This window comes from Bufo gargarizans, chromosome 1 (genome assembly GCF_014858855.1).
Source record: "Bufo gargarizans isolate SCDJY-AF-19 chromosome 1, ASM1485885v1, whole genome shotgun sequence".
NCBI classification, from domain to species: Eukaryota; Metazoa; Chordata; class Amphibia; order Anura; family Bufonidae; genus Bufo; species Bufo gargarizans.
The window spans coordinates 735,605,465-735,631,428 of NC_058080.1; the positions used below are offsets into that span (position 1 = coordinate 735,605,465).

Below are 25,964 nucleotides of genomic sequence, written 5' to 3' on the forward strand. Positions count from 1 at the left end.
GCATGAAGAGCACTGTATAACGCAGCTGTGAGCATGAAGAGCACTGTATAACGCAGCTGTGAGCATGAAGAGCACTGTATAACGCAGCTGTGAGCATGAAGAGCACTGTATAACGCAGCTGTGAGCATGAAGAGCACTGTATAACGCAGCTGTGAGCATGAAGAGCACTGTATAACGCAGCTGTGAGCATGAAGAGCACGGTATAACGCAGCTGTGAGCATGAAGAGCACTGTATAACGCAGCTGTGAGCATGAAGAGCACGGTATAACGCAGCTGTGAGCATGAAGAGCACTGTATAACGCAGCTGTGAATGCAATCTGAGCTAACAGGGTATCAATGTTATGCAACAGCAACGCATGAACGCAGCTCTAGTGGTGAACAGAGTATAAATTGTAAATGCAGACACATGGACATAGCTTTGAAGGTAACGCCTCCACATAATGCTGCAGGCTTTCTCCGGGATGGTCACCACAGCACCACCCAAGAAACATAAACGTGTATGAACATGAACCTTGAAGCAACGACAATAAGGCAACATATAAAGCACCTATACCCCAGCACAGAACCGCTGACACGTGCGTGCCCATAACATACAGTTTATAGATAAACCACTCTTACCTACAGGAGCATCAGAACTCAATGCGGGCGCCTCGACTGATCTGCATGGATCCCCCCATGCAGACCCCTGGTATACATACCCCAACTCCTTGCATGTTTGGCGTTGGCTACGGATGTGCCCCTGCATGTTAAAAAACACACATTTTTATTTATTTTTTCCTAATAGATGAAACCTGTGACCATACCTACACCAGGCGCCTGCTAGGCCAACAACTATAAGCAATGACCCCCAACAAGCCCCTGGACAGCCGAGCATTCCCTAGACCGTTAGCACCCCGCTCTGCTTTGAACCAGAGTACTGTGCATCGCATGCCGCCCTGTAGGCACCATGCCATCAAGTGCAATACCACAGCATTTTTTTTTTTTTTTACCATTGATATAAAAACACAGCGTGCATGACTTGAACGAACTAACAACCATCATTCAACGGTTTAGCGCCCGACGCTGCTACATCTCAGAGCGCTACATGTCGCGGACCGCAGCGTTGGTCCCGTGCAAACCACTCCGATCCTACCGTGAATACCAGCGCCCTGCTAAGACATTCTGCCATCGCCCAGCCGTAAGGAGCCGCCACACCATGCTGCTGTATCCTAGAGCTGACTCACAGGTAGTGAAATCAGCTGACCCGTCGTCAGCCTAGGCCTACAGGAGCCTATAAACAGCCTAGTACCCAACCAGCCTGGGCCCACAGGTGCAAGTAAGTAGCCGTGTAATCAGCCTCTCCTCTCACAAATACAGCAAAATACTTTTGCTTAACACTAATGAATGATCCAAAAATCCTATGTACCCAAAAATAGTACCAATAAAAACCTCAACACTTTCTGCAAAAAACGAGCCCCTGCACAAGACGATCAGCAGAAAAATAAAAAACATATGGCGTTCAGAAAACCAATCCAGCACAATCTGCCTTCCAAAAACCGTATGGCACTCCTTTCCTTCTGCGCCCTGCCGTGTGCCCGCACAGCAGTTTACCACCACATGTAAACCAGGATAATAAATATTGAGTTTTGTTTGGCTGTTAACTCTCAATGTGTTAAAGAAAAAAAAATTATAAAATGGAAAGTCTGCCAAAAAAGTGAAATATAGAAATTTCATCTCCATTTTCCTTTAATTCTTGTGGAACACCTAAAGGGTTAACAAAGTTTGTAAAATCAGTTTTGAGTAACTTGAGGGGTGTAGTTTCTACAATGGGGTCATTTATGGGAGTTTCCACTATGTAGGCCCCACAAAGTGACTTCAGACCTGAACTGGTCCTGAAATAGTGGGTTTTGGAAATTTTCTTAAAAATTGTAAGAATTGCTTCTAAACTTCTAAGCCTTCTAACGTCCTAAAAAAATAAAATGACATTTCCAAAATGATGCCAACATAAAGTAGACATATGGGGAATGTTAAGTAATAAATATTTTATTAGGTATGACTTTCTGTTTTAGAAGCAGAGAAATTGAAATTTGGAAAACATCAGTGCCCAGCAGATTAAAAGGAATATTTTCTTTGACCAACAACTGTGTTACCACCGGGCGATCTTTGATCTTCAACTTTATAGGCAATGTTTCTGGAAAATAGACTACTTCACACGTGAACCCAGATGCGGGTAAACGCTGTGCACTCTTCTGCCATGGTTTACCATAATCTGGATTTATCACTATTTTGTCTGCCCCCGTGTCTACCAGAAAGGGAACTTGTTGATTCCCCACCTGAACCTGTATTTGTATTTGGCATCCTGCTTTTGCTGTATTTATGGCAGATAAGGGGTTGCCGGCCTCCTATTGTGAGCCCACTGACACAGGGGTGCACGCAGGCCCCCGAGTCTGCGGATCCTGGTCCTGTTGAGGCTGTTTGGGAGGGGAACAACAGTTTCTCCGAATATGTCCTGCTTTTCCACAAGTTGGTAAGGCTGATTAGTCCGCCTGCATTTGTGGGAGGGGCGGAGGCTCTTCATATACGAGCCACACCCTCACTCACAGGTGTGTGTTTTCAGGTGTCATTAGCAGACTAGCTTCTCTGGTGGTAGGAGTCTTTCTTTGCAGCATGGAGCTTGTTTTTTTGCTCTCTGCTACCATAGCATGCACGCGCCATACTACGTAAGTAGGTTGGGCCGGGGCCGTCTCTCCAGGCCGGTCGGATCCGACTTTGCTAGCGAACGGGAGGCTTCGCCTCAGAATCTGCTCCCTCAGGTTTGCTCGTTTGGGCCTAAATACTTCCATTTGCTTTTCATTTTTGTTTGTTGGTAATAAGAGTTGGTTCCTATAAATCTTTGCTTTGTTCGTCTCGTATGAAAAGTTTCTTTACAGCAATCCGGCTGAAGTAAGAGTTACCCGGGCTGCACGTGACGTCATGTTTGGAGATCGGACGCAGCGTTTATTGTTTAGGCCTTTTTCTGTAGCTGTTCCTTGCCATGTGTCTCTCCCCCCCCCCCCTTTTCCCCCCGCTACCACCATCTTTAAACCTCATGTATTTCACTTTCGTAAGCCGTGTACCGGCGTGGGCTCCCCAGGATACAGCAAAGTCACAGACATGGAAGCATCACTGACACCAGCTTTATATGCAAAAATATAAACTTTACTTTGGAAACAGTATTAACACAAGTACAAACAGTATAAGTAATACCCCAGGCCCACAGTCACCATCCCTGTCCGAGGGACAGGCCTAGCCTGCTGGCGTACACAGCAGAGCCTACAAGTCGTACTGTGCCGCTATAGAGGACACACCTAACGGGTGGCAGACTCAGCAGAGCCTGCAAATCAATTACTGCGCTGCAGTCCAGTACAGTAAGGCCTAACACAGCTATAACCCTATCTAACTAGCGCATACAAGGCCTAGGCTAGTCTCTGTTACTTTAGGCGCCAAACAGTTAGGTACAATTGGTAATCAGGTGTACTGACCTGCGTCCGTTCTGGGCCCTAGGATGCCGCTTACCCGGGATGGCCACCAAGCTCTCAGCAACCGTGCGGCCTTGCTTGATGCTAAGGTTTTCTGTCCATACACTGGAACTGGTCTTCCTGGGACATACTCTCTTTCAAAGAGCTGGATCCTGACAGGGGACAGCAGATGCTCTCCTTCCCTTGAGTGTCCATTCACTGCCGGACATCTGCAAGCCAGGATGGAATCGGATTCAGTCCCTCACAGCACAATCCTTCCACCATGTCAGATCAACACTTACTGGTTCACCCAGAAGCATCCTGACTGTGCTGCAGAACAGTGGCCTCTAGTGCCCGGAATGCCAAATGACAGCTCCAGTACAATTTAAACATAAATATACAGGCAGAGCTTATCCACAATCTCACACTTTCATGCTCTGCTGTTATCTCGAGCGGCATTTACACTTTCGGCTTTTATTTCATGTCTTATGCTGCATCCGCACGTCCTTACTGTACTGCACTTTTCTACTCTTGGTTCATATTCACTCAGATTGGTCTCACATTCAATCTGCGCTCACCTGTTGGCTGTTATATCTCACTCCGTCCCCAGCCGACAGCCGGATCCGTATTACATGCCTGTTATTACATGTTGTATACTCGGCTTACAGCCATAGCTGCTACTGTTACTCCGTTTTCATGCTCTGGATGCACCACCCTGGTGTTCCCACCTTGCTCCACTCACAACCAGAGCTGCGTTTATACCAATTTTCATGCTCTGCTTATACCCAAAGTTGTGTTCACACTTCTACTACTACACCAGGTTGTATACCCCACTCACCAAAGCCGCTTTCCATGTCTGCGGTCACATCAAGTTAATATTCCGTTCACATCCAAAGCTGCGTCCGCATGTCTGCTTTTCACATCTTGTCCTATACTCCTTTCACTACTAGAGCTGCGTCCACATGTCTGCTTTCGCATCACGTCAATACTCTGCTCACTTTCAGGTTGCATTTATACGTCTGCTTTATACCATGCTTTTCATGCGCTACCCATACTCAGAGCTGCGCCTATTCCATGTTTTTAGGTACCACTCGCATCCAAAGCTGCATTCACCCATTTGTTGTTACATCATGTGTTGTACTCTGCTCCCACTCAAAGCTGCATTCTCCTGTTCATTGCTACGTCATGGTTTTGCTCAATCTCACCGGGGCAGTCTGCACCCACCGCTCTGGTACCTATCTCCTGACAAACATAACTGCGTTCTTTTCAGGCTTACGTTCCCTTCCTCGTGGTCTGTCACATTCCATAGGCCTAGTTTCTGTTTAATCCTGGTTCATATTCACTCAGACTGGTCTCCTTTTACTTCTGGTTCGTATTCACTCAGATTGGTCTCATGCCCCAGTTCACCAAACAGCTCCTCAGCGGAGGTCAGTGGGCCGATAGGAGTACGTTTCCTGCTATGTTTTCACAAGCTGTTCATTTGTTTGTCACAATAAGAGACTTCTCTTAGCGAACTTGCAATGCCCCAGGCATTTCATGTTTACGTTTATGGTTCACGGTGGTTAGTGTTTTATGTACGCACGTGCTTCGGATTACTAATATCTATATTTTTAACGCCTGTTGGCAGTCATGTTCCTTAGGCCACCTTCTAGCTAATCCAATCATTCAAGTAGCTTCATATGCCATCAGGTCCGGCTTACGTTTTAATTACTTATCGTCACCGCAACGTCATCCCTCTGGCTTCGGGGGCCCTATGACCGATCCGGCCTCATGGCTCCGGGGGCCCCTTGACCGCTTTTCATGTTTTGTTTGTTAAGGGTACGACATGGTTGTAGGCTGGTTAGTTTCCCAGGTTTCTGTTGGAGGTTATGCGAGTCCATGTCTTTGTCTTTCTAGGTTATCGAGTCCCGGTTGCTTACTAAACCCGTTGGGTTAAGGCCCAATCTTTTCCCCAGCCGTCCTTAATTCTAAGGTTCGCATCCCGACGGCTGCCCGGCCCCATGGGCCCCTGGTGGTTGCTTCAGCCCCATGGCTTCAGGGGTCTGACCAATGGTTGTCTGTCCACCTGTGCAGCTATGCTTTTGAATGACTCATATCTTTACCTGCTTACCAACTTATGTTATTAATTTTAGTTAATGTCCGTTATTATCTCCATTTTCTGTCACGTTTTCCTTCGTCTTTTCAGGTCATGAAGTTGAACTATTGGGGTCACCTTCCACGTCGGTCAGTTCTCGTTCCTAACGATATTTTGCCTTGCATGTTATTCAGGCCACGTAGTTTATCTTGGGTATCGCCTGCCACATCGGTCAGGCTCATGGTTTAATTCACGTGCACCTTATTCATGTCACTTTTCATAGTTATAATTCTTAAAAAAAAAAAAAACGTCCCCATGGCTTCGGGGGCCCGACTACTGCTTCGACCCCATGGCTTCGGGGGCTCGATGACTGCTTCGGCCCCATGGCTTCGGGGGCCCGACGACTGCTTTGGCCCCATGGCTTCGGGGGCCCGACGACTGCTTTGGCCCCATGGCTTCGGGGGCCCGACGACTGCTTCGGCCCCATGGCTTCGGGGGCCCGACGACTGCTTCGGCCCCATGGCTTCGGGGGCCCGACGACTGCTTCGGCCCCATGGCTTCGGGGGCCCGACGACTGCTTCGGCCCCATGGCTTCGGGGGCCCGACGACTGCTTCGGCCCCATGGCTTCGGGGGCCCGACGACTGCTTCGGCCCCATGGCTTCGGGGGCCCGATGACTGTTTTCAAACCTGCTGGGCTGATTGCCTGTCCATCTGTGCATCTAGGCTGATTTGGCCCCTATGTATCGCACACATACCTGCTTTCCTCATAATCCATGTTGATCGCTCCATGTTGATCCATGGCTTCGGTGGCCCGACGACCTGCTTCGGCCCCATGGCTTCGGGGGCCCGTCGACTTGCTTCGGCCCCATGGCTTCGGGGGCCCGACGACCTGCTTCGGTCCCATGGCTTCGGGGGCCCGACGACCTGCTTCGGCCCCATGGCTTCGGGGGCCCGACGACCTGCTTCGGCCCCATGGCTTCGGGGGCCCGACGACCTGCTTCGGCCCCATGGCTTCGGGGGCCCGACGACCTGCTTCGGCCCCATGGCTTCGGGGGCCCGACGACCTGCTTCGGCCCCATGGCTTCGGGGGCCCGACGACCTGCTTCGGCCCCATGGCTTCGGGGGCCCGACGACCTGCTTCGGCCCCATGGCTTCGGGGGCCCGACAACCTGCTTCGGCCCCATGGCTTCGGGGGCCCGACGACCTGCTTCGGCCCCATGGCTTCGGGCGCCCGATGACTGCTTCGGCCCTATGGCTTCGGGGGCCCGATGACTGCTTCGGCCCTATGGCTTCGGGGGCCCGATGACTGCTTCGGCCCTATGGCTTCGGGGGCCCGATGACTGCTTTGGCCCTATGGCTTCGGGGGCCCGATGACTGCTTTGGCCCTATGGCTTCGGGGGCCCGATGACTGCTTCGGCCCTATGGCTTCGGGGGCCCGATGACTGCTTCGGCTCCATGGCTTCGGGGGCCCGACGACTGTTTTCAAACCTGCTGGGCTGATTGCCTGGTTGGTTGTCCATCTGTGCATCTAGGCTGATTTGGCCCCTATGTATCGCATACATACCTGCTTCCCTAATTTCCTAATAATCCATGTTGATCGCTCATTTTATGTTTTGACCGCAAACTGGTCCTGTTCGCCCTACAGCATTATTGTCATGTCTTACGCAGATATTTCGTCTTTCTTTAATTGTTCATGCTTTCGTTCAGGTCCTGCCAGAGGAAGAACAAGTAGGGCAATTCGCTCTAGCATTTCAGTCTCTGATCGTAGTCGATCATATCTTGTCAACCAGGTCCCTGCGCAAAGTCTTTGCCTTGTTACCACGACCAGGAATTCATTTTCGCCAGTAGCTTCATTGCATTGCATTCCCTCACTCATGGGAGGGCATAGACAGAATCTTGTATATCATGGCTTCATAGCTTCTTGCCCCACTAACCTCCGACTCCCTACAACCACGTTGAATCGGATTTTGGACAAGGTCCAGCATTTTCTCACGGAAGATTCAGATAGTAGGTCGGTCTTCACGTCTCAAGCATAAAAACAATTCTCAGGGGCGCACAGTAGAACAAAGCGCGGATAGCTGTTGTCTGGGTAACTATTCAAGGATTCTCTTCCTATCTACATGGTTCTTTTTGGCCCTCATTCCTGCATAGTCTAGGCAGTTAGGCTTTGGTCCCACGATCTCCTGACGCTAGGGCATTGCCAGTACTCGCACTAGAACCAAACTTTACAAGTTTCAGTTGGTTTTTATGATCCATTTCACAACTTATTCTCGGTCTTCCATTCCGCTTTGGTGCAGTATCCGCAATATTGAGCATCATGTCTCTGGCCTTGTCATCCACAAGATGGGTTGTAGGTTTCCTACTGGTCTTGCCTCACATACCCCGAATTTTCGCTCTAGATTCCGGATGCCTTGCAGTTGGCTTGGGGATTAGTTTGTACATGCCATTCAAATTCCTTTTCTACCCTACTTCGCTTGGTTTTTGCCCACTTATAGGCCTACCCACGATCATGGCTTAGGGCACACAACAAGCCGTTTAGTCAGGTCAGCTAAGACACGCCTAGCTGGGTTAGGTTGTTCCCGTTGTTTTCTCCCTAGGGTTCTTCGGATACCTCTTGGCCGTAGCCATGACCACAATTGTAACATTTAAAATCATTCCTCCTCTCCCTTGACCAGACCATAGTCTCTGTTGGCCCTGGACCATGTTTATCTTTGAGGACCTGGAACTAGACATGTCTAGCTCCAGACACTTTGCAGCAGCAACTATTTGAGGTAATGGTGTTACCCTGCACTCTGGTTTGCAGGCTTTTAATTTTGCCTGCAAAGCTGCCACCGCCAGACATCTGAGAAGCTCTGACAGACGTTCTTCAGAACCTCCTGCATGAGGTTCTTTTTGTTTTGCTTTCGTTTTGTCATCTCGTTTCCCTCTCTCCGCTGTCATCTAGTTGCACTGATTGCATCCCTTTAAATCCCCTCCCATATTGCATCACTTTGCGTTTTATACAACTTCCTGGAGTGTGTACATGCTGGATGCTATAACTGATGCTTCTAAAGATAAGTCTGTTCATTGATTTGTGTTTTCCTGTTTGCTTGATCCTAGGTGACCCTGACTCCCTCTGTATTAAGTGTAGGGAGCTGGTGGTCGTGTCCCCTTACTATTATAGGGTGTTCAGGTGTCATACAGTCGAGGCAAGAGGGCATGCAATTTTCTATCATAGAGATCTTTGCATGGGCTGAGAAGACAGGGAGAGTTTTTAGGGCTTAAATAGGGGTCACCCTTTTGTTCCTTAGTTTCGGATCAAGCCAGTCGGATCCTTATTTGTAACTTCTTGTTTTCTGTTACACCATCCGTGACAAAAGCAGATCTCAGTCCTTCCATGAAGGCAGATGTCAAAAGTTTCTGTCCCATTGGTCCTGTTGTGTCCCATCCCATGTCTATATGCACAGTCCATAGTCTGGATTCAAATAACACCACGTCCTCCTTGGTCTCCTGTACTACGTCCTTCAGGCTCCGTGCACTGTCATCTTCTTTTGTCCTTGCCCATTTCCCAAAAATTCTACAGTATTCTGTCCCTGAGATCTAAGCCTTCTCCCAGTCACCCCATGCTAAATTCTGCTCATTCTTCACCCTCTCATTAAACAACTGCTCCTTAAGGGGGCTGTAAGAAGACTCTACTATTTTTAAACCAATAAATCATTTAAGTCAGCCTGTGTCGCTCTGTAAGGGACTTGAATCTGCTGTAACATGCAATGGGCGGGCATTGTTCTTGTCAGTGGGTTAGGGACCCTACCTAGAAGCCCCATTTGGTCCTTAGGACTCCATGGTGCGTATGTTACTATATGCTGCTGAGCGTACTGGGGTTGGGCAGGTAGTCCCTGAGGAGCCTGATTGTGCCCATCCCCACCACCAGCCACACCGTCGGCCAGAGGTGGAGGCTGTGGGACAAAACCTGTTCTCACGGTTACTGGAAACAGTCCTGCACAATGTTGTCTATGTCTTGGTGCTCCACAGACCCGACACACATTTGTCCAGTCAGGGTTTTGAGTATCACATACATATCCAACCGGCCAGTCCCTGAACCATCATCGGATAATCCGGTGGTGGAGCGGGAGGGTCAGAGGGAAAACCATGCTCCCCTTTCTTTTTCCCTTGAGGATCGGACTTGGTATTGTAATACAGATTACCTCTCATATGTCTGCACACCCAGTGCTGTTTCTCCACATTATTTGCGACTTTACACCAACCATTCACTATCTCCTCACATTTATGATCCTTTATCCACCGTCCATTTAACTCCTTAAACTTCTTCCATGTTCTAGGGTTTAAATTTCCATACTTCTTCCCAGCCTTTTCTAACACTTTCTGAGTCTTTTTCTTATCTTGCTTACCTTCCATATCCTCTATCACTTCCTTAGCCAGTTTTTAGCCCTCAGTGATTACATGGGAGTTTCCCATTTTACTTTCCAATTCCTTAACTGAATGCACAAATTATCTCCAGACGTCTGCATTTTAATGTACTGCTTGTCCCTTCCTCGTGGTGCTTCCCCACTACACTTCCTTCATCTAGTGTACACTATGTAGGACAGCAGAATACCAACCATCGTCATTTACGTAAGCATTGCGTGAGTAATAATAATAATTTATTTCTTGATGTTTGCAAGTCAAGCATATTTAATTGCAAAAAACCTTATCTTATCCTTGAGTTGTTCATGCTTGAGAAGTATCTAGAACCAATTGTACTCACAGAACATCAGACACGCATAGTTCTGAGGACTAACAAGTAATTAACTTTAAAACACTAAAATAAGGCAATGGCTCACTCTTCCATACCCAAGGGTTGGTGCTCTAGTCCAATTGAATCACTCTTTCAAAAATCTGTAAAATATATTAAAAGATAGACTGGCACTCAAACATATGTAAATCACATGGATGCAATGTAGATAGTATGCCATACATTTATTGGAGTCGCTCAAAATTAATAACACATCTAAAACATCAAAAACGTACAACCTAAAAACATGTACATGGTGTCACGGTCACGTACACACACAAGCGGGGGGAGGATAGTGACCACTGCGCTCCACCCTCACCCCTGGCCCTGCCTTCTTGCCTTGCAAGTCCTAATTACAGGGGACAACTGGACGGCAGTCCCTAGCTTAAAATACTTGCCGGGAGGACAGACAAGATGAACAACGGATAGTGAATGGACCGAGTCAAAACCAAGAGCGCGACAAAGTACAAATAGAGTAAGCAAAGAATAGTCAGGAGATGCCGGGGTCAAATACCAGGAGAGTAATACGGTGCCACAGGAATGAGAAAGAACAGGTCAGGTCAAAAGCCAAAGGTCAAGCCAAGAGGTCACGTCAGGAACAAGGAGCAAGCAGGAGCGGGTCAAAAACAGGCACGGGTCAAATCCAGATAGCGCAGGTAACTCTATAGTAGATAGCCTTGGACAATTAATCACAGGAAACCTGTGGTTAGCAGGTTGCCTGTTTATATACTGAAGAGGAGAGGTCATGTGACGTGTGGCGCCCATGACCTCCCACCATGTCTGACGCAGAGCGCGGAGTGGCCAGCTCGGCGCCCTGTGACAGTACCCCCCCTTCCACGAGGGGCCTCTGGACCCACCCAAGGAGCACGGGAGTGACTTCTCCGGGTGTTCACGGTGGAATTTCCTTATTAAATTGGTCGCATGCATCCTATGCACTGGTACCTAGGACCTTTCCTCTGGTCCAAAACCCTTCCAAAGGACCAAGTACTGTAAAGAGTTCTGGACCTTTCTGACATCAATAATCTTGGAGATGATAAATTCGTCTTGGCCCTCTACCTCCACAGGAGAAGGAGGTCCTTGTGAAGGAACCATGGGAGAAATCTATCTCTTTAACAGTGATTTGTGAAATACCTTGTGGATGCGAAGGGAGTCAGGTAATTTCAATCTAAAAGACATGGGATTAATAATCTCAATTATCTCATAGGGTCCAATGAAACGCGGCGCAAACTTTCTGGAAACCCCTTTCAAAGAAAGATTCTTGGTGGACAGCCACACCTTGTCACCGACCTTAACATTAACTTCCTTGGAGCGTCTCTTATCAGCTTGCTCCATCTGACTCTCCTGGGCCTTTTCCAGGTTTGTTAGAGCCTGGGCCCAGACTGTGCACAGTTCTGAAATAAAAGTATCTGCCTCTGGGTTGGATGAGGACACTGAAGGACTGGAAGTAAAACGAGGATGGAAGCCCAGGTTACAGAAAAATGGAGACGAGTTCACCCGATTGTTGATGGCAAACTCCACCAACGGAAGGTATCTCACCCACTGATGCTGATTGTCAGACACATAACATCTCAAATTGTTCAACCGCTTGATTCAACCGTTCCGTCTGCCCATTGGTCTCAGGATGTAAGGCTGACAAAAAAGACAAAGAAATTTCGCACCTTTGGCAAAAGGCCTTCCCCTTTCAGAGACAATATTTTCGGGAACTCCATGCAAGCGTACAATGTGGTCAATAAACAAAGATGCTAGAGTCTTGGCATTAGGGAGCTTAAGCAGAGGGACTAAGTGCACCATTTTACTAAATCGGTCGACCACTACCCAAACAACTGACTTCCCCTCGGAGGATGGCAATTTGTAATAAAATCCATGGAAATATGTGACCATGGTCTGCATGCAATGGATAGGGGTCATAATTCACCGGCAGGACGCGTTCTCAGAGTTTTAGATCTGGCACATACCTCACAAGCAGACACATAAGAACGGACATCGTTAGATAAAGTGGGCCACCAGAAAGACCTAGACAGGAGTTCCTTAGGGGCATCAATACCGGGATGGCCGCACAAAACAGAGTCATGGCACTCACCCAACAGGTGGAGACGGAAGTGCCCAGGAACTAATAACTTATCTGAGGGTGTCCGTGCAGGGGCAAGATGTTGTGCTGAAGCGATTTCAGAAGAGAGGTCTGTGGATATTGATGCCAAAATGATATTAGTCGGTAGGATAGGTTCAGGATGGGTGTCAGGAGGCTGAAAGGCACGAAAGCTTCGGAACAAGGCGCCCGCCTTGATATTGTTACTTCCTGGCCTGAAAGTAATAGAAAACATAAAGCGTGTGAAAAACAGGGCCCACCTGGCTTGCCTAGGATTAAGGCGTTTAGCGGCTTCAAGGAATACCAAATTCTTATGGTCAGTAAGAACCATGACACAGTGTTTAACCCCTTCCAAAAAATGTCTCAATTACTCAAACACCCATTTGATGGCCAGTAGTTTGCCAATGTCATAATTCCTCTCCGTGGGAGAGATTCTACGTTGAGAAGAACTCGCACGGTCTTAAATTAGTGAGGTTGGGAGATCCCTGAGAAAGAATAGCCTCCACCCCATCCTCAGATACATCCATCTCTATAACAAAGGGTTCCTCTGGATCTGGCTGAATCAAGACTGGGGCATTCTGAAAACACATTTTTAGAGTCTCAAAAGCCATGAGAGCCTCAGGTGGCCAGTTAACAAGATCCGCCCCCTTCTTGGTTAGGTCGGTCAAAGGTTTGGCGATTGTAGAATTTTTTTTCATAAACTTACGATAGTAATTAGAAAATCCTAAAAGCGTTGTAATGCTTTTAGGGAAGATGCACTCACCCAGTCTTGAATCGTGTGTGGAGTAAGAATATATACCCTAGATATAAAATCTCCTGTACTCCAAACACGCATTTCTCTAATTTGACCTACAATTGTTTTCTCGGAGGATTCCAAGCATAAGTCTGAGATGAGAGACATGAGAGTCCCAGTCCGAAGAGAAAATCAAAATGTTGTCCAGATATACCATCATAAATCTGCCGATAAACTCCCCGAAGATGTCGTTCATTAGATTCTGAAAAACTGCCGGGGCATTCCGAAAGGCATAACTAAATACTCAAAGTGCCCCTCTCGGGTGTTGAAGGCAGTTTTCCACTCATCCCCTTCTCTAATACGTATCAGGTTGTAAGCCCCTCTCAAATCGAGTTTGGAAAACCAGGATGCTCCCAAAACCTGGTTGAACAAGTCAGGAATCAACAGGATAGAATATTGATTCCTAATGGTAATCTTGTTCAACCTTCTATAGTCGATACAGGGTCTGAGACCACCGTCCTTCTTTTTTAACAAAAAAGAACCCTGCACCCATGGGGAGGTGGACGGTTGAATAAGTCCCTTTTTAAGGCTCTCCCTAATATACTCTTTCATAGCGCTGCTCTCTGAACCAGATAGGTTGTAAATACGTTCCTTGGGGAATTTAGACCCTGCTACTATATCTATAGCGCAGTCATAGGGTCTATGGGGAGGAAGAGTCTCGACCTCGGATGTGGAAAAAACATTTTGGAACTCTTCAATATACAGAGGGACCGCCATGGAATTAGAGGAAACCCCTGCCTGGACAAAGGTCAAACAGGAGTTACAATTGGGGCCCCACTTTTCTAACTCACCCCTGGTCCAGTTAATGACCGGGTTTGTGTAGCTGAAGCCAAGGCATCCCTAAGACCACTTCTACGGGCAGATTTTCAAGAATAAAAAATTAACACCTCTCTGAGTGACACACCCCTACCGACAAGGTTATATCAGGAGTACCGAGCTCTACAGTTCCTCCAAGCAGAGGAGTGGATTCAATGGCGACAATATAGAGAGGAGTGGACAGATTCAACATGGGTATTCCCACCTGTACTGCAAACTTAAGATCCATGAAACTAAAAGCAGAACCAGAGTCAACAAAAGCTCTACCTGACCCCTTGAGGGTCCCAAAGACCACAGAAAGGGATAGCAACAACTTTTTTCTAACCACCTCCGGAAGTACCTTGTCTTTGGCTCCTTCAAACTTGGATGATCTTCCAGAAGGAGGAATATTGGGGCACTGACGAACCCAATGTTCGGAGTCGCCACAGTAGAAACAGGTGCCCCGTCGACGATGTTGCTTTCTATGGGTCATACCGAGCTGCATTGGTTCGTCCATCTGTGCTTCCGACGTGGGTCCCACAGGAATGGGTTCAGGTTTGGGAATACCCTGTGGAGAAAACAGATGTTCCCACTGTCTCTCCCTGACACGTCTGTCCAATCTAATGACCAAAGTCATGGTCTCCTCTAAGGTCTCGGGACAGGGGTAGCAAACTAGCAAATCTTTAAGATTCTCAGCCAGGCCTGACCTGAACTGGCTCTTGAGGGCCAGTTCGTTCCAGCCGGAAGGTACGCACCATTTACAGAACTGGGTGCAGTAGTCCTCAACTGGCCGATCACCCTGACTCAGGACCTTTAAATGTGACTCGGCTATGTACACTGTCGGGTTCATCATACAGAACCCCCAGAGCTTGAAAAAATGTGTTAACGGATCTAAGGCACGGAGAGTCAGGAGTCAAGGAGAATGTCCACTCCTGAGGGTATCTCTGGAGGAGGGAGATAATTATTACGACCCTCTGTTGGTCTGAGCCAGACGAATGAGGCCGCAAGCGAAAATATAGCTTACAGCTTTCCTTGAAAGCCAAGAAACACTTGCGGTCTCCTGAAAATCCATCCGGCAACTTGACATGAGGCTCTGCCTGCAGAGCGGTCGGAGAAGGTATGGGTTGCGTACGGGCAGATTCCTTTGGCCAGTAGCCTCTCTTCCAGTAGGGGGGAGGATAGTGACCACTGCGCTCCACCCTCACTCCTGGCCCTGCCTACTTGCCTCGTAAGTCCTAATGACAGGGGACAACTGGATGGCAGTCCCTAGCTTAAAATACGTGCTGGGAGGACAGACTATTGTAGATAGCCTTGGACAATTAATCACAGGCAACCTGTGGCTAGCAGGTTGCCTGTTTATATACTGAAGAGGAGAGGTCATGTGACGTAGCCAGCACCACATGACCTCCCACCATGTCTGAAGCCAAGCACCGAGTGGCCAGCTCAGCACTCAGGCCCTTATATGTTACTATGGGGACTGGGGACCCCGGCCACAGAGAGAGGAAGAGTGCGGCTGTGCGCTCTCCGACCGTGCGTGTCTGCCGCCATGTTACACCAGGGCGCCAGTGGCGCAGGAGAGGAGAGGCATGTCGCCAGCTCCCTGTGACCATTGGTTGAGGAATTCTGCTGTTGATACGTATAATGAATCCCAGAAACACTCTGTATAGATCATAATCCACAAAGCATATTTAGCTGTCATCTGATAATCTGCTCGCAGTGGTGGGAGGACACGCTCCAGTCCAGCTAATTCAGAGAAATTCTCTACTGAAATTCCCCACCGATATTTTATATTTCTTCGCTCAACAGTCCAGAATTTATATACCTTCAGATTTCTATTTTTATTTTAAAAATTTGTTTTATACATTTTTTTATATATTAAATATTTTAAATTGCAAACCTTTTTTTTTTCTGTTAAATTGATAGGATTACACCACCTAGAGGAATAGTCAAAGGTGCACGATGTGAGTGTATATATTCCGTGTTCCATCTACTACATTACTAATCATGCACCAACTACTAGGGAGCGTTATCCCACCTCACTGTATGTGTAATTCATAAAGACCAGTATGTCTATGTGTCTGGACAAGTCCTCTGATATGTCAACTGTTTACCTTCCGATTTTATATGTAAACATTAGATTATATTTTCAATATGTCGCTATTACGGACTTTTATCTCATGGGATAGATATGAATGATAATTTTGCAGACATAGACAATAATAAAGCACGCATATCGCATTGAAACCGCGATGGAATTAAAATTGCCGGATGAAACTTCTGCTGAGACATCGGACGCCCACTGCCAACATCTAGCACATCGCTACTATTTAGGCCTCTTTCACATGGGCGTTGCGGGAAAATGTGCGGGTGCGTTGCGGGAACACGCACGATTTTTCCACGTGAGTGCAAAACATTGTAATGCTTTTTGCACTCGCGTGAGAAAAATCGTGCATGTTTGGTACCCAAACCTGAACTTCTTCACAGAAGTCCGGGCTTGGGATCCGTGTTCTGTAGATTGTATTATTTCCCCTTATAACATGATCTTTTACCATGGTGATGGATCATGTGATGACCAGAGTGACGTCACCACAGGTCCTGTTCCTCCACACAGCTAAGATGAAGACAGAAGGAGATCAAGTGGACTAAGGTGAGTTAAATTATTATCTATTTATTTTTAACCCCTCCAGCGCTATTGTTGTCACGGCGGGGAGTGGGGAAAACCCCCCACTGTGCAATAGCTGAGGCTGCTACGCCAGATAGCAGGGAACAGGGAGCAGGTCACCTCCTCACGTAACCCTAAACGCTCTCCCTAGACTCCTAGTGCATGAGCCGCCTCATAAGGTAAGGGGGCTCATACTCACCAACCTAGGACTCTGCTATCCCTGCTATGCCCTAGGCCTGATGACAGGGCAGAGACCACCCATTCACCCTACACCACGGATGAAAAGGTGTCTCCAGAGACCCAGTGGCAGACAGGAAGCAAGAACATGGGTAACGCAGTATGGCAGGTAAGTCACACAGCGAAATAACAATGTTATCTACTCTTACCTGCCGCAGCCAAGATGGACGGAGGCTCCAGGCTGGGAAACCCACGGTCTTGCCTTCGCTTACCCCTCCGGGAAAGCACACCCCTTCCGGAGCAAAGACACCACCAGAAAACCTCCATACACCAACCACACCAATACAACATACACCAGGTGGGGGAGGAAAACAGAGACACACCGGAGGGGACACACAGCCAGGGTAAGGAATCAATATAATAAATAAGGGTGACTCACACAGACTCAAAGACATACCGCCAGGGAGCTGAGCTCCTACACAGGCAGACAACAAAATAAGAATGACCACAGGCTCCAACACACCATCTTATAAAGAGGCCTGAGGTCACACCCACCACACCTAGCAGACACACCTAAATTAACCCCGTGACAACCAAAACGGGGAAAGCACCAAATAAAGGAAAGTGTACGTGCAAACAGAAACCTACACGTTGCCCCCGGCAACCAGCCTGCACGCAACAGCGTCACGGTCAAACATAAATTGACTGTGACAATTGTACTATGCAGTCTGTATTCAGAATGCTATTATTTTCCCTTATAACTATGTTATAAGGGGAAATAATAATGATCGGGTCTCCATCCCGATTGTCTCCTAGCAACCGTGCGTGAAAATCGCACCGCATCCGCACTTGCTTGCGGATGCTTGCGATTTTCACGCAACCCCCTTCAGTGACAGGTCTGTGCGGTGCATTGCTTAATGATCTGTCACTTACCAGTAGGAGGAGCTCCCGGCTGGACAGACATCGCAGCTCGCAGGTAAGTATGATGTTTCTACAAATTGCTAAGTAACCATGGCAACTGGGACTGCAGTAGCGTCCTGGTTGCCATGGTTACCGATCGGAGCCCCAGCGATTAAACTGGGACTCCAATCGGTACGCTCCACTGCCACCAATGATAGGGGGGGGAGATTTTAATTAGGAGGAGGAGGGAGGGGAGAGGGCCCACTGGCCACCAACGAGTTAACTACAGGGGAGGGAGGGGGGGGCTGGTCACCAATGAGTTAACTACAGGGGAGGGAGGGGGGCTGGTCACCAAAGAGTTAACTACAGGGGAGGGAGGGGGGGCTAGTCACTAATGAGTTAACTACAGGGGGGAGGGGGGGGGGCCGCACTGGCCACCAATGAGTTAAAAACAGGGGGGGGGTCTGCAGCAGGGGGCAGTCATGTACACAGTTCTTTTAGTATATTCTAACCTGAAGCGTCCCCATCACCATGGGAACGCCTCTGTGTTAGAATATACTGTCGGATCAGAGTTTTCACGAAGTGAAAACTCAGCTCTGAAAAAGCTTTTATGCAGACGGATCTTCGGATCCGTCTGTGTAAAAGTAGCCTACGGCCACGGACCACGGACGCGGATGCCAATCTTGTGTGCATCCGTGTTCTTTCACAGACCCATTGACTTGAATGGGTCCGTGAACCGTTGTCCGTCAAAAAAATAGGACAGGTCCTATTTTTTGACTGACAGGATACACGGATCACGGTCTCGGCTGCAAAACGGTGCATTTTCAGATTTTTCAAGGACCCATTGAGAGTCAATGGGTCCGCGAAAAAAAACGGAAAACGGCACAACGGCCACGGATGCACACAACGGTCGTGTGCATGAGGCCTAAGAGCGGTATGATTCAAGCGTGATAATAGGACTATATAACAGACCAGACGATATAGTGTCTGTGATAAGGATACTGGGAGTATGAGCCGCACCTATTGATACTCATATGGACTGATTACACCGTTCCTGCAAGTGAGGAAATACTGTGAAGTGTCTAGGAATTGGCTGGACTGGAGCGTGTCCTCCCACCGCTGCGAGCAGGTATCAGATGGCAGCTAAATACGCCGTGTGGTTTCTGATCTATACAGAGTGTTTCTGCCACTCGTTCTACGTGTCTGCAGCAGACTTCCTTGGCACATACACCCATGTACAGGCTTTTAGGTTGTAGGCTTTAGATGTGTTATTAGATTTGTGAGTGACCCCAATAAATGTACGGTAAACTCTCTACATTGCATCCCTGGGATTTACACATGTTGGAGGGCCGGTCCGTCTATTACTATAGTAACTGTTTGTCTCCAGCAATTCTCCATTCTGACCGAAAATAAACCAGCAAAGTAAAATGGCATCCAGGATACAAAATGAAGGGGCAATCCCTCACAGCAAGCAAGGTTACTAACTGAAGTGTTGGCTCACAGCCGTTTTACTCACTAATAAAAGTGATGTTTTAAATTCACTTTACACCTGGGTGACGTTAGGTTAAGAGCCTTTATGGCTTTAATATAAATGCTGTAGGTAATGCACCTTCACCCAGGCTGGGTCCTTATTGGTAACCTACACGGAAACATCTTACTTGTAGTTTTCAGGTGAGATCCTGACACAGTATTACCCATGGCATTAACCCCAAGTAGATAAGAACCCACCTGTGTCCTCTGTCCCCGAATCTTATACCTTAGAAGAAACCACAAATATCTGATGCAAACAAAAGCTTTTATTCTAGTATCAGGGTCAAGAAGCAAAATCAAGAGGGACAAGTCCCAGGAATCAGAAGCCTTCAGCTTAGGTCCTCGGCATCTTCAGGGTGTGAGGTGGAGCTCAATGTCTCTCTAGTTTCTAGATAGTTGGTTTCCTTACATCACGTATAAGGTCTCAGTGATGGTGTGAGGACAGGACTGATGAAATGTCTCTGGTCAGATGATGCCTGAAAGGTCCTTCTCTGGAGGCTTAGAGATGATTGCAGGTCAGGGATCAGGTAAGCAGAGGAGTTAGGCAGGGATTCCATGGCTCATTATTGTTTTTCTCCCTCGTAGATCAGGTAGGCCTTCAGGGATTTCACCGGACCTTCCAATGCTGTGACTAATTCATCAGACACCTCATCTCCTTTGATGCTGACAATGCTTTTCCCATGGAGTCCTGCGCTATTATACAGGATCCAAACCCCATTGCCCACTTTGTGAGACAGGATTGGCATTCTCACAGTTTGGTATTCAGGGTCTTTAAATACTTCATATGGTCCTTGATAGTTGGTTTGGTCAAACACAGTGATCTCATGATTCTCCAATTGTCCAGAAAACTTCCGGAAAGATCCAATTGTTTTGATCTTTAGATCATATCCATAGTTCCCTGCCTTGTAGACAGCGATGTCTCCACTGAAGTCTTTTTCAGAGTACACGATCCAGGTTCCACTGCTAACTTTAAGGGATTTCACTTGAGGCAGGCTGGTGACAGACTGATAATTTTGTACGTCGGTTGCATAGGTATCATAAGACCCAGTAAACATCTCTCCAGTGTACAGGATGATCTGGCTCATCTTGGCTCTTGTTCTGGCTGCTGGACAATCAGTGAAGACTTCAGCTTGGAGTGGTTGCTGGTCCACAGGGAGTCTTGGTTTATATTGGGTGCTGGGTGACCACACCTCTTCCCTGAGTCACAATTCACTGGAAGAACCTTATTATGATTTATAACGTCACTGATAAGACGTTACACAATATGGTGGGTGGAGGTGAGGCTTCTGCCTTTCCTGTTTCCTTCAGGCAGTTTGTTCTTCTCCTCACAAGTCTGGAGACCATGAGGACATGATTGTGATAGCTGGTTGTATATGAAATCTTTCTTAAACATTTCAGTTTATTTGCCTGCGATGAACGTCTTTTATGGTTGATTTCCTCAGGTTGTCCTTTGATTCACCATCTGCATCGGATCTTACAGGAAAAACATAGATCTAGAAGGAGCAGGATTCCCACATGGAGAAATCCATTATTTTATTAGGACACTGTCCCTGGTCATTTGGAAAGATTTTTTGTCCCTTGTCACATCCTTAAGGCTTGTAACAGAGCTGGGTCTTGACATAGGGGCCACTTAATATGGTGGATCTGAAGAGCTCTAAAACAGGGACCCCGTGGTTCTCCTTCTCTGGAGGGATCTCTGGCTCTCACTGTGTTGAGAACCCATAACTGAGGCTTGGCGGTTCTTTGGCAAATTACAGTTTCCCAGGGAGCCTTGCACTTTGGATGTTGCGTTAAGACTCTTCATTGAGGCTAGAGTATAATTTTTGTAGCTGGTCTCCCCGAGATCTGCTATTGTTTAGTGTGGGAAGGTCAGACTGAAGAAGACTCCAGCTCCATGCAGAGGACACTGAGGAGAAGTCAGCGGTGACTAAGGATGTTAAGGCCTGAGCAAGTACAGGCATTAGTCAATTGGGTGGCCGACAGTGGATCCAGCACGTTCACATTATCTCCCACCCAGTCTTCTGCAGAAAGCGCACAGGTGGCACCTGAAACCCAAGCCCATCAGTCTGTCACATCACCCCCATGCATATCAGGGAACCTGTCTGAGCCTCAAGTCATGCAGCAGTCTCTTATGCTTTTTGAAGACTCTGCAGGCAGGGTTTCCCAAGGGCATCCACCTAGCCCTTCCCCAGCGGTGGAAGACATAGAATGCACTGACGCACAACCACTTATGTTTCCTGATGTTGAGGACATGGGAATACCACCTCAGCACGTCTCTGATGATGACAAAACACAGGTGCCAACTGCTGCATCTATCTGCAGTGTGCAGACCGAAAAGGAGGTCAGGGAGGAAGACTGGGTGGAATGCAGGGGACGATGAGGTCCTAGACCCCACATGGAATGAAGGTCGTGCCACTGACTTTCAGAGTTAGGAGGAAGAGGCAGTGGTGAGACCGAGCCAACAGCGTAGCAAAAGAGGGAGCAGTGGGCAAAAGCAGAACACCCGCCGCCAAGAGACTCCGCCTGCTACTGCCCGCCGCCATCTGGGACCGAGCACCCCAAAGGCAGCTTCAAGGAGTTCCCTGGCATGGCACTTCTTCACACAATGTGCTGACGACAAGACCCGAGTGGTTTGCACGCTGTGCCATCAGAGCCTAAAGCGAGGCATTAACGTTCTGAACCTTAGCACAACCTGCATGACCAGGCACCTGCATGCGAGACACGGGCTGCAGTGGAGTAAGCGCCTTCAAAACCAAGAAAGGGACCCTCCTGCTCCCTCTTCTGCTGCTGCCTCGGCCTCTTCCTCCGCCTCTGGAGGAACGTTGGCACCTGCTGCCTAGCAAACAGAGGATGTGCCACCAACACCACCACCTCCGTCACCAAGCATCTCCACCATGTCACACGGAAGTGTTCAGCTCTCCAGCTCACAAACATTTGAGAGAAAGCGTAAATTCCCACCTAGCCACCCTCGATCCCTGGCCCTGAATGCCAGCATTTCTAAACTACTGGCCTTTGAAATGCTGTCATTTAGGCTGGTGGACACAGACAGCTTCAAACAGCTCATGTCGCTTGCTGTCCCACAGTACGTCGTTCCCAGCCGCCACTACTTCTCCAGGAGAGCCGTGCCCTCCTTGCACAACCATGTATCGGATAAAATCAAGTGTGCACTGCGCAACGCCACCTGTGGCAAGGTCCACCTAACCACAGATACGTGGACCAGTAAGCACGGCCAGGGACGCTATATCTCCCTAACTGCACACTGGGTAAATGTAGTCGCGGCTGGTCCCCAGGCGGAGAGCTGTTTGGGGCACGTCCTTCCGCCGCCGAGGATCGCAGGGCATCATTCTTTGCCTCCTCTTCCTCCTCCTCTTCTTCTACCTGCTCATCCAGTCAGCCACACACCTTCACCACCAACTTCAGCACAGCCCGGGGTAAACGTCAGCAGGCCATTCTGAAACTCATATGTTTGGGGGACAGGCCCCACACCGCACAGGAGTTGTGGCGGGGTATAGAACAACAGACCGACGAGTGGTTGCTGCCGGTGAGCCTCAAGCCCGGCCTGGTGGTGTGTGATAATGGGCGAAATCTCGTTGCAGCTCTGGAAATAGCCGTTTTGACGCACATCCCTTGCCTGGCGCATGTGCTGAATTTGGTGGTGCAGAAGTTCATTCACAACTACCCCGACATGTTAATTCCCTCACTGGAGCGTGATCGGAAGATGCGCGAGTACAGGCGCACGCTGGTAGACGTGCTCATGAGAGCATTCCCGACTGACGCCGGAGGACAAGCACAAGGCAGGGGAGGAGGAAAAGGTCGCCAACGCAGCTGTGTCAGCGCCAGCACCTCAGAAGCCAGGGTTAGCATGGCCGACATGTGGAAAAACGTTGTCACCTCGCCGCAACAACCGGCCCCAACTGCTGATTTGGAGCGTGTCAGCAGGAGGCAGCATTTGAACAACTTGGTAGAAAAGTACCTGTGCACACGACTACACGTACTGACTGATGGTTCTGCCCCATTCAACTTCTGGGTCTCCAAATTGTCCACATGGCCAGAGCTTGCCCTGTATGTCTTGGAGGTGCTGCCCTGCAGCCAGTGTACTCTCTGAACGTGTATTCAGCACGGCAGGGGGCGTCATTACAGACAGACGCAGCCGCCTGTCCACAGCCAACGTGGACAAGCTCACGTTCATTAAAATGAACCAGGCCTGGATCCCTCAGGACTTGTCCGTACCTTGTGCAGAATAGACAGTTCTAACAGCCTCAACCATCCATCCTTGTACTCAAGTGACACTTATTCCATTTTTTTTTTATATGTCCCAATATTTTGGGGGATACCCCTATGTAAAAATGAAAATAACACACATCTGTGTTGGCTGCCTATTCCTCCTTTGCCGCCGCTTCCACCTAAACCGCCACGTAAGCCTACACCGCCACATCCACCCATTCACCGCCTCCTCAACCTCTTCCTCCTACATCAACCCTAATTTTTATTTTTTTAAGGTCTTTTATGTTTTTTTTATTCATTTCCCTATCCACATCTGTTTGCAGAGCATTTTCCATGCTCTTAAGCACATTTTGCAGCCCTCTAGCTCTTTCCATGGCATTTTTACAGCCATTTTAGTGCTCAAAAGTTTGGGTCCCCTATTAACTTCAATGGGGTGCGGGTTCGGGGTCACTGTACTAATGCTTATCTACTGTAACTGTAGGCAGGCAATGGTTAACTACAGTATAGATATGTTCGATCCAGCACTGAGCAGCCTGTACTTACGATCATAGCAGGCTGGAGGCAGGAGGCAGGGCGGGCAGGCGGACACTGGCAGCGTAACTTCCTACGTCACGTGCCTGCGCCGTCTGCTTCATTCATAAAGTTGGCGGAGCAGGCACGTGACGTAGGAAGTTACGCTGCCGGTGCCCGCCTGCCCGCCCTGCCTCCAGCCGGCTATGATCGTAAGTACAGGCTGCTCAGTGCTGGATCGAACATATCTATGGTTAACCATTGCCTGCCTGCAGTTACAGTAGATAGCGTTAGTACAGTGAGCGGGCCCCAGTGCAATAGAATACAATGACTACACCGGGCCCTGCTGCCATTACAAAACTAAAGGCCGGCCTCCAGCCCCTTCCCCCTCCTCGCTGATACACACGCGGGTCGCGCTGTGCAGCTTGCGGTCGGCGGTGAATCAGTGTAAAAATTGCAACCTTCGCCCCATAGGATGCACTGCCATTTTCCTTCCACTTTTGGGGGGGGGGGAAAGTGCGTCTTATAGGGCAAAAAATATGGTAATACATGGAATGGATTCTACTTATCAGTGTCTAATAAAATGGCCCTATATCTGTATTATAGCCACATATACATAATACACACCTCCTCTAAAACCCATGAAGCTAAACAATATCACAACTGACTTCCTGAGATGTGAAATAAAAAAATAAAAAATGTAAAAAATCATCATCAAAGCTGAAATAGGGAGGGGGGAATATTGGTGATAACATAGACCACAGAAGAAACCAAACGCCATACAAAGCATTTACTTTGCCGGGGAGACTAATAGTTATAGATACATTTTTACCGCTGTGGTAATATATTACCATTAGAAGCCATAGTATATTACTGGAGTACTCCAAGTACAGTTTTAATCATATGCGCGAGCTCCGCATTTTTATGTGTTTACTGTTGCTGGAATGAATAATAATTGATGACGTACATGAAATTATATGATGTTTATTTTACAATAAATGTGTTACTATGATTGTGGTGATAATACATGGTATTTGTATGCTAAGTACTGTGAGCCGGCCGTCTATTAGGTTATTCATTTGTGTGATTACGGCCAGCTGGTAACCGGTAGGCTGAGCTCCAGCAGTTTGCTGGTTGAGCTTCTCTATAGTCTATTAGTGTAACGGGACGCCGAAGGCGCACTCGGTCTCCCATCGGCCGCAGACCTGCTGCTTAGCTTCGGGAGCGAGGATCTGTGTTTGGCCTCGTTCCCAGGGCGGCTTTGCTAGCTGGGAGGATACCAATGACAATTAGTATCTCTAATCACCGCCTGAAAGGGTCTGTTGACTGGTCGAGCTTCAGGTTGAGGGGGTCTCCTAGTATCAATATACTGATCTGCCAGTACTGCAGCTTCATTGATGTTCAGCAGTCTTAGGTCCTTCACCCAATCCCAAATTTAGACCGTCAACTGGTCGTATAGCTGCTCCAACAGGATGAGCTTGGCAGCTTCCGCCATGGTGGTGATTTGGCATCCCGCGAACCAAGGCATCCACGGCTCGCACCATCTGATGTGCTAGCGCTGTATACGGCTGCTCAGCTTCCTTCCGCTGAGCGTCTTACTGGACCGGGGCACTCATCCTCTCCTTGGTACAATCTCCCCCTAGGAGTTCTGCGATGAGAGACGCCTTAGTCTTGCAGCTTCCACTGATTTTTTGGGACTCAAGTAAGTCCTTCAGTGTACTTCGCTTCAGGCTGTTAAATCGATCCTCCTCCGACGATGTCCCGGTGGTGGTCTGGATGTTCCAAGTGCAGGGACGCATCCCACCGCTGCCACCAAATGTGACGGACTCCCTGATACCCCGACTGGGCACCTCCTTCAGTGATATGGCTTCCCAAATGGAACGTATTCCAACCGCTGTTACCATTACCCCAAGAATCAGGCGGCACTCATTTTGAGGTAAGCAGAATGACAAGAACTTTATTAAC

The 25,964-nt window shown here is 48.3% G+C and overlaps 1 protein-coding gene across 1 annotated transcript; it reads right to left on the minus strand.

Moving 5' to 3' along the window:
* Nucleotides 1–19,828: 19,828 nt before the first annotated feature.
* LOC122930307 (gamma-crystallin N-like) lies at nucleotides 19,829–20,350 on the minus strand. Its single transcript, XM_044283581.1, has one exon. It carries the CDS (start codon nucleotides 20,348–20,350, stop codon nucleotides 19,829–19,831), a length of 522 nt encoding a protein of 173 aa, XP_044139516.1.
* Nucleotides 20,351–25,964: the final 5,614 nt, after the last annotated feature.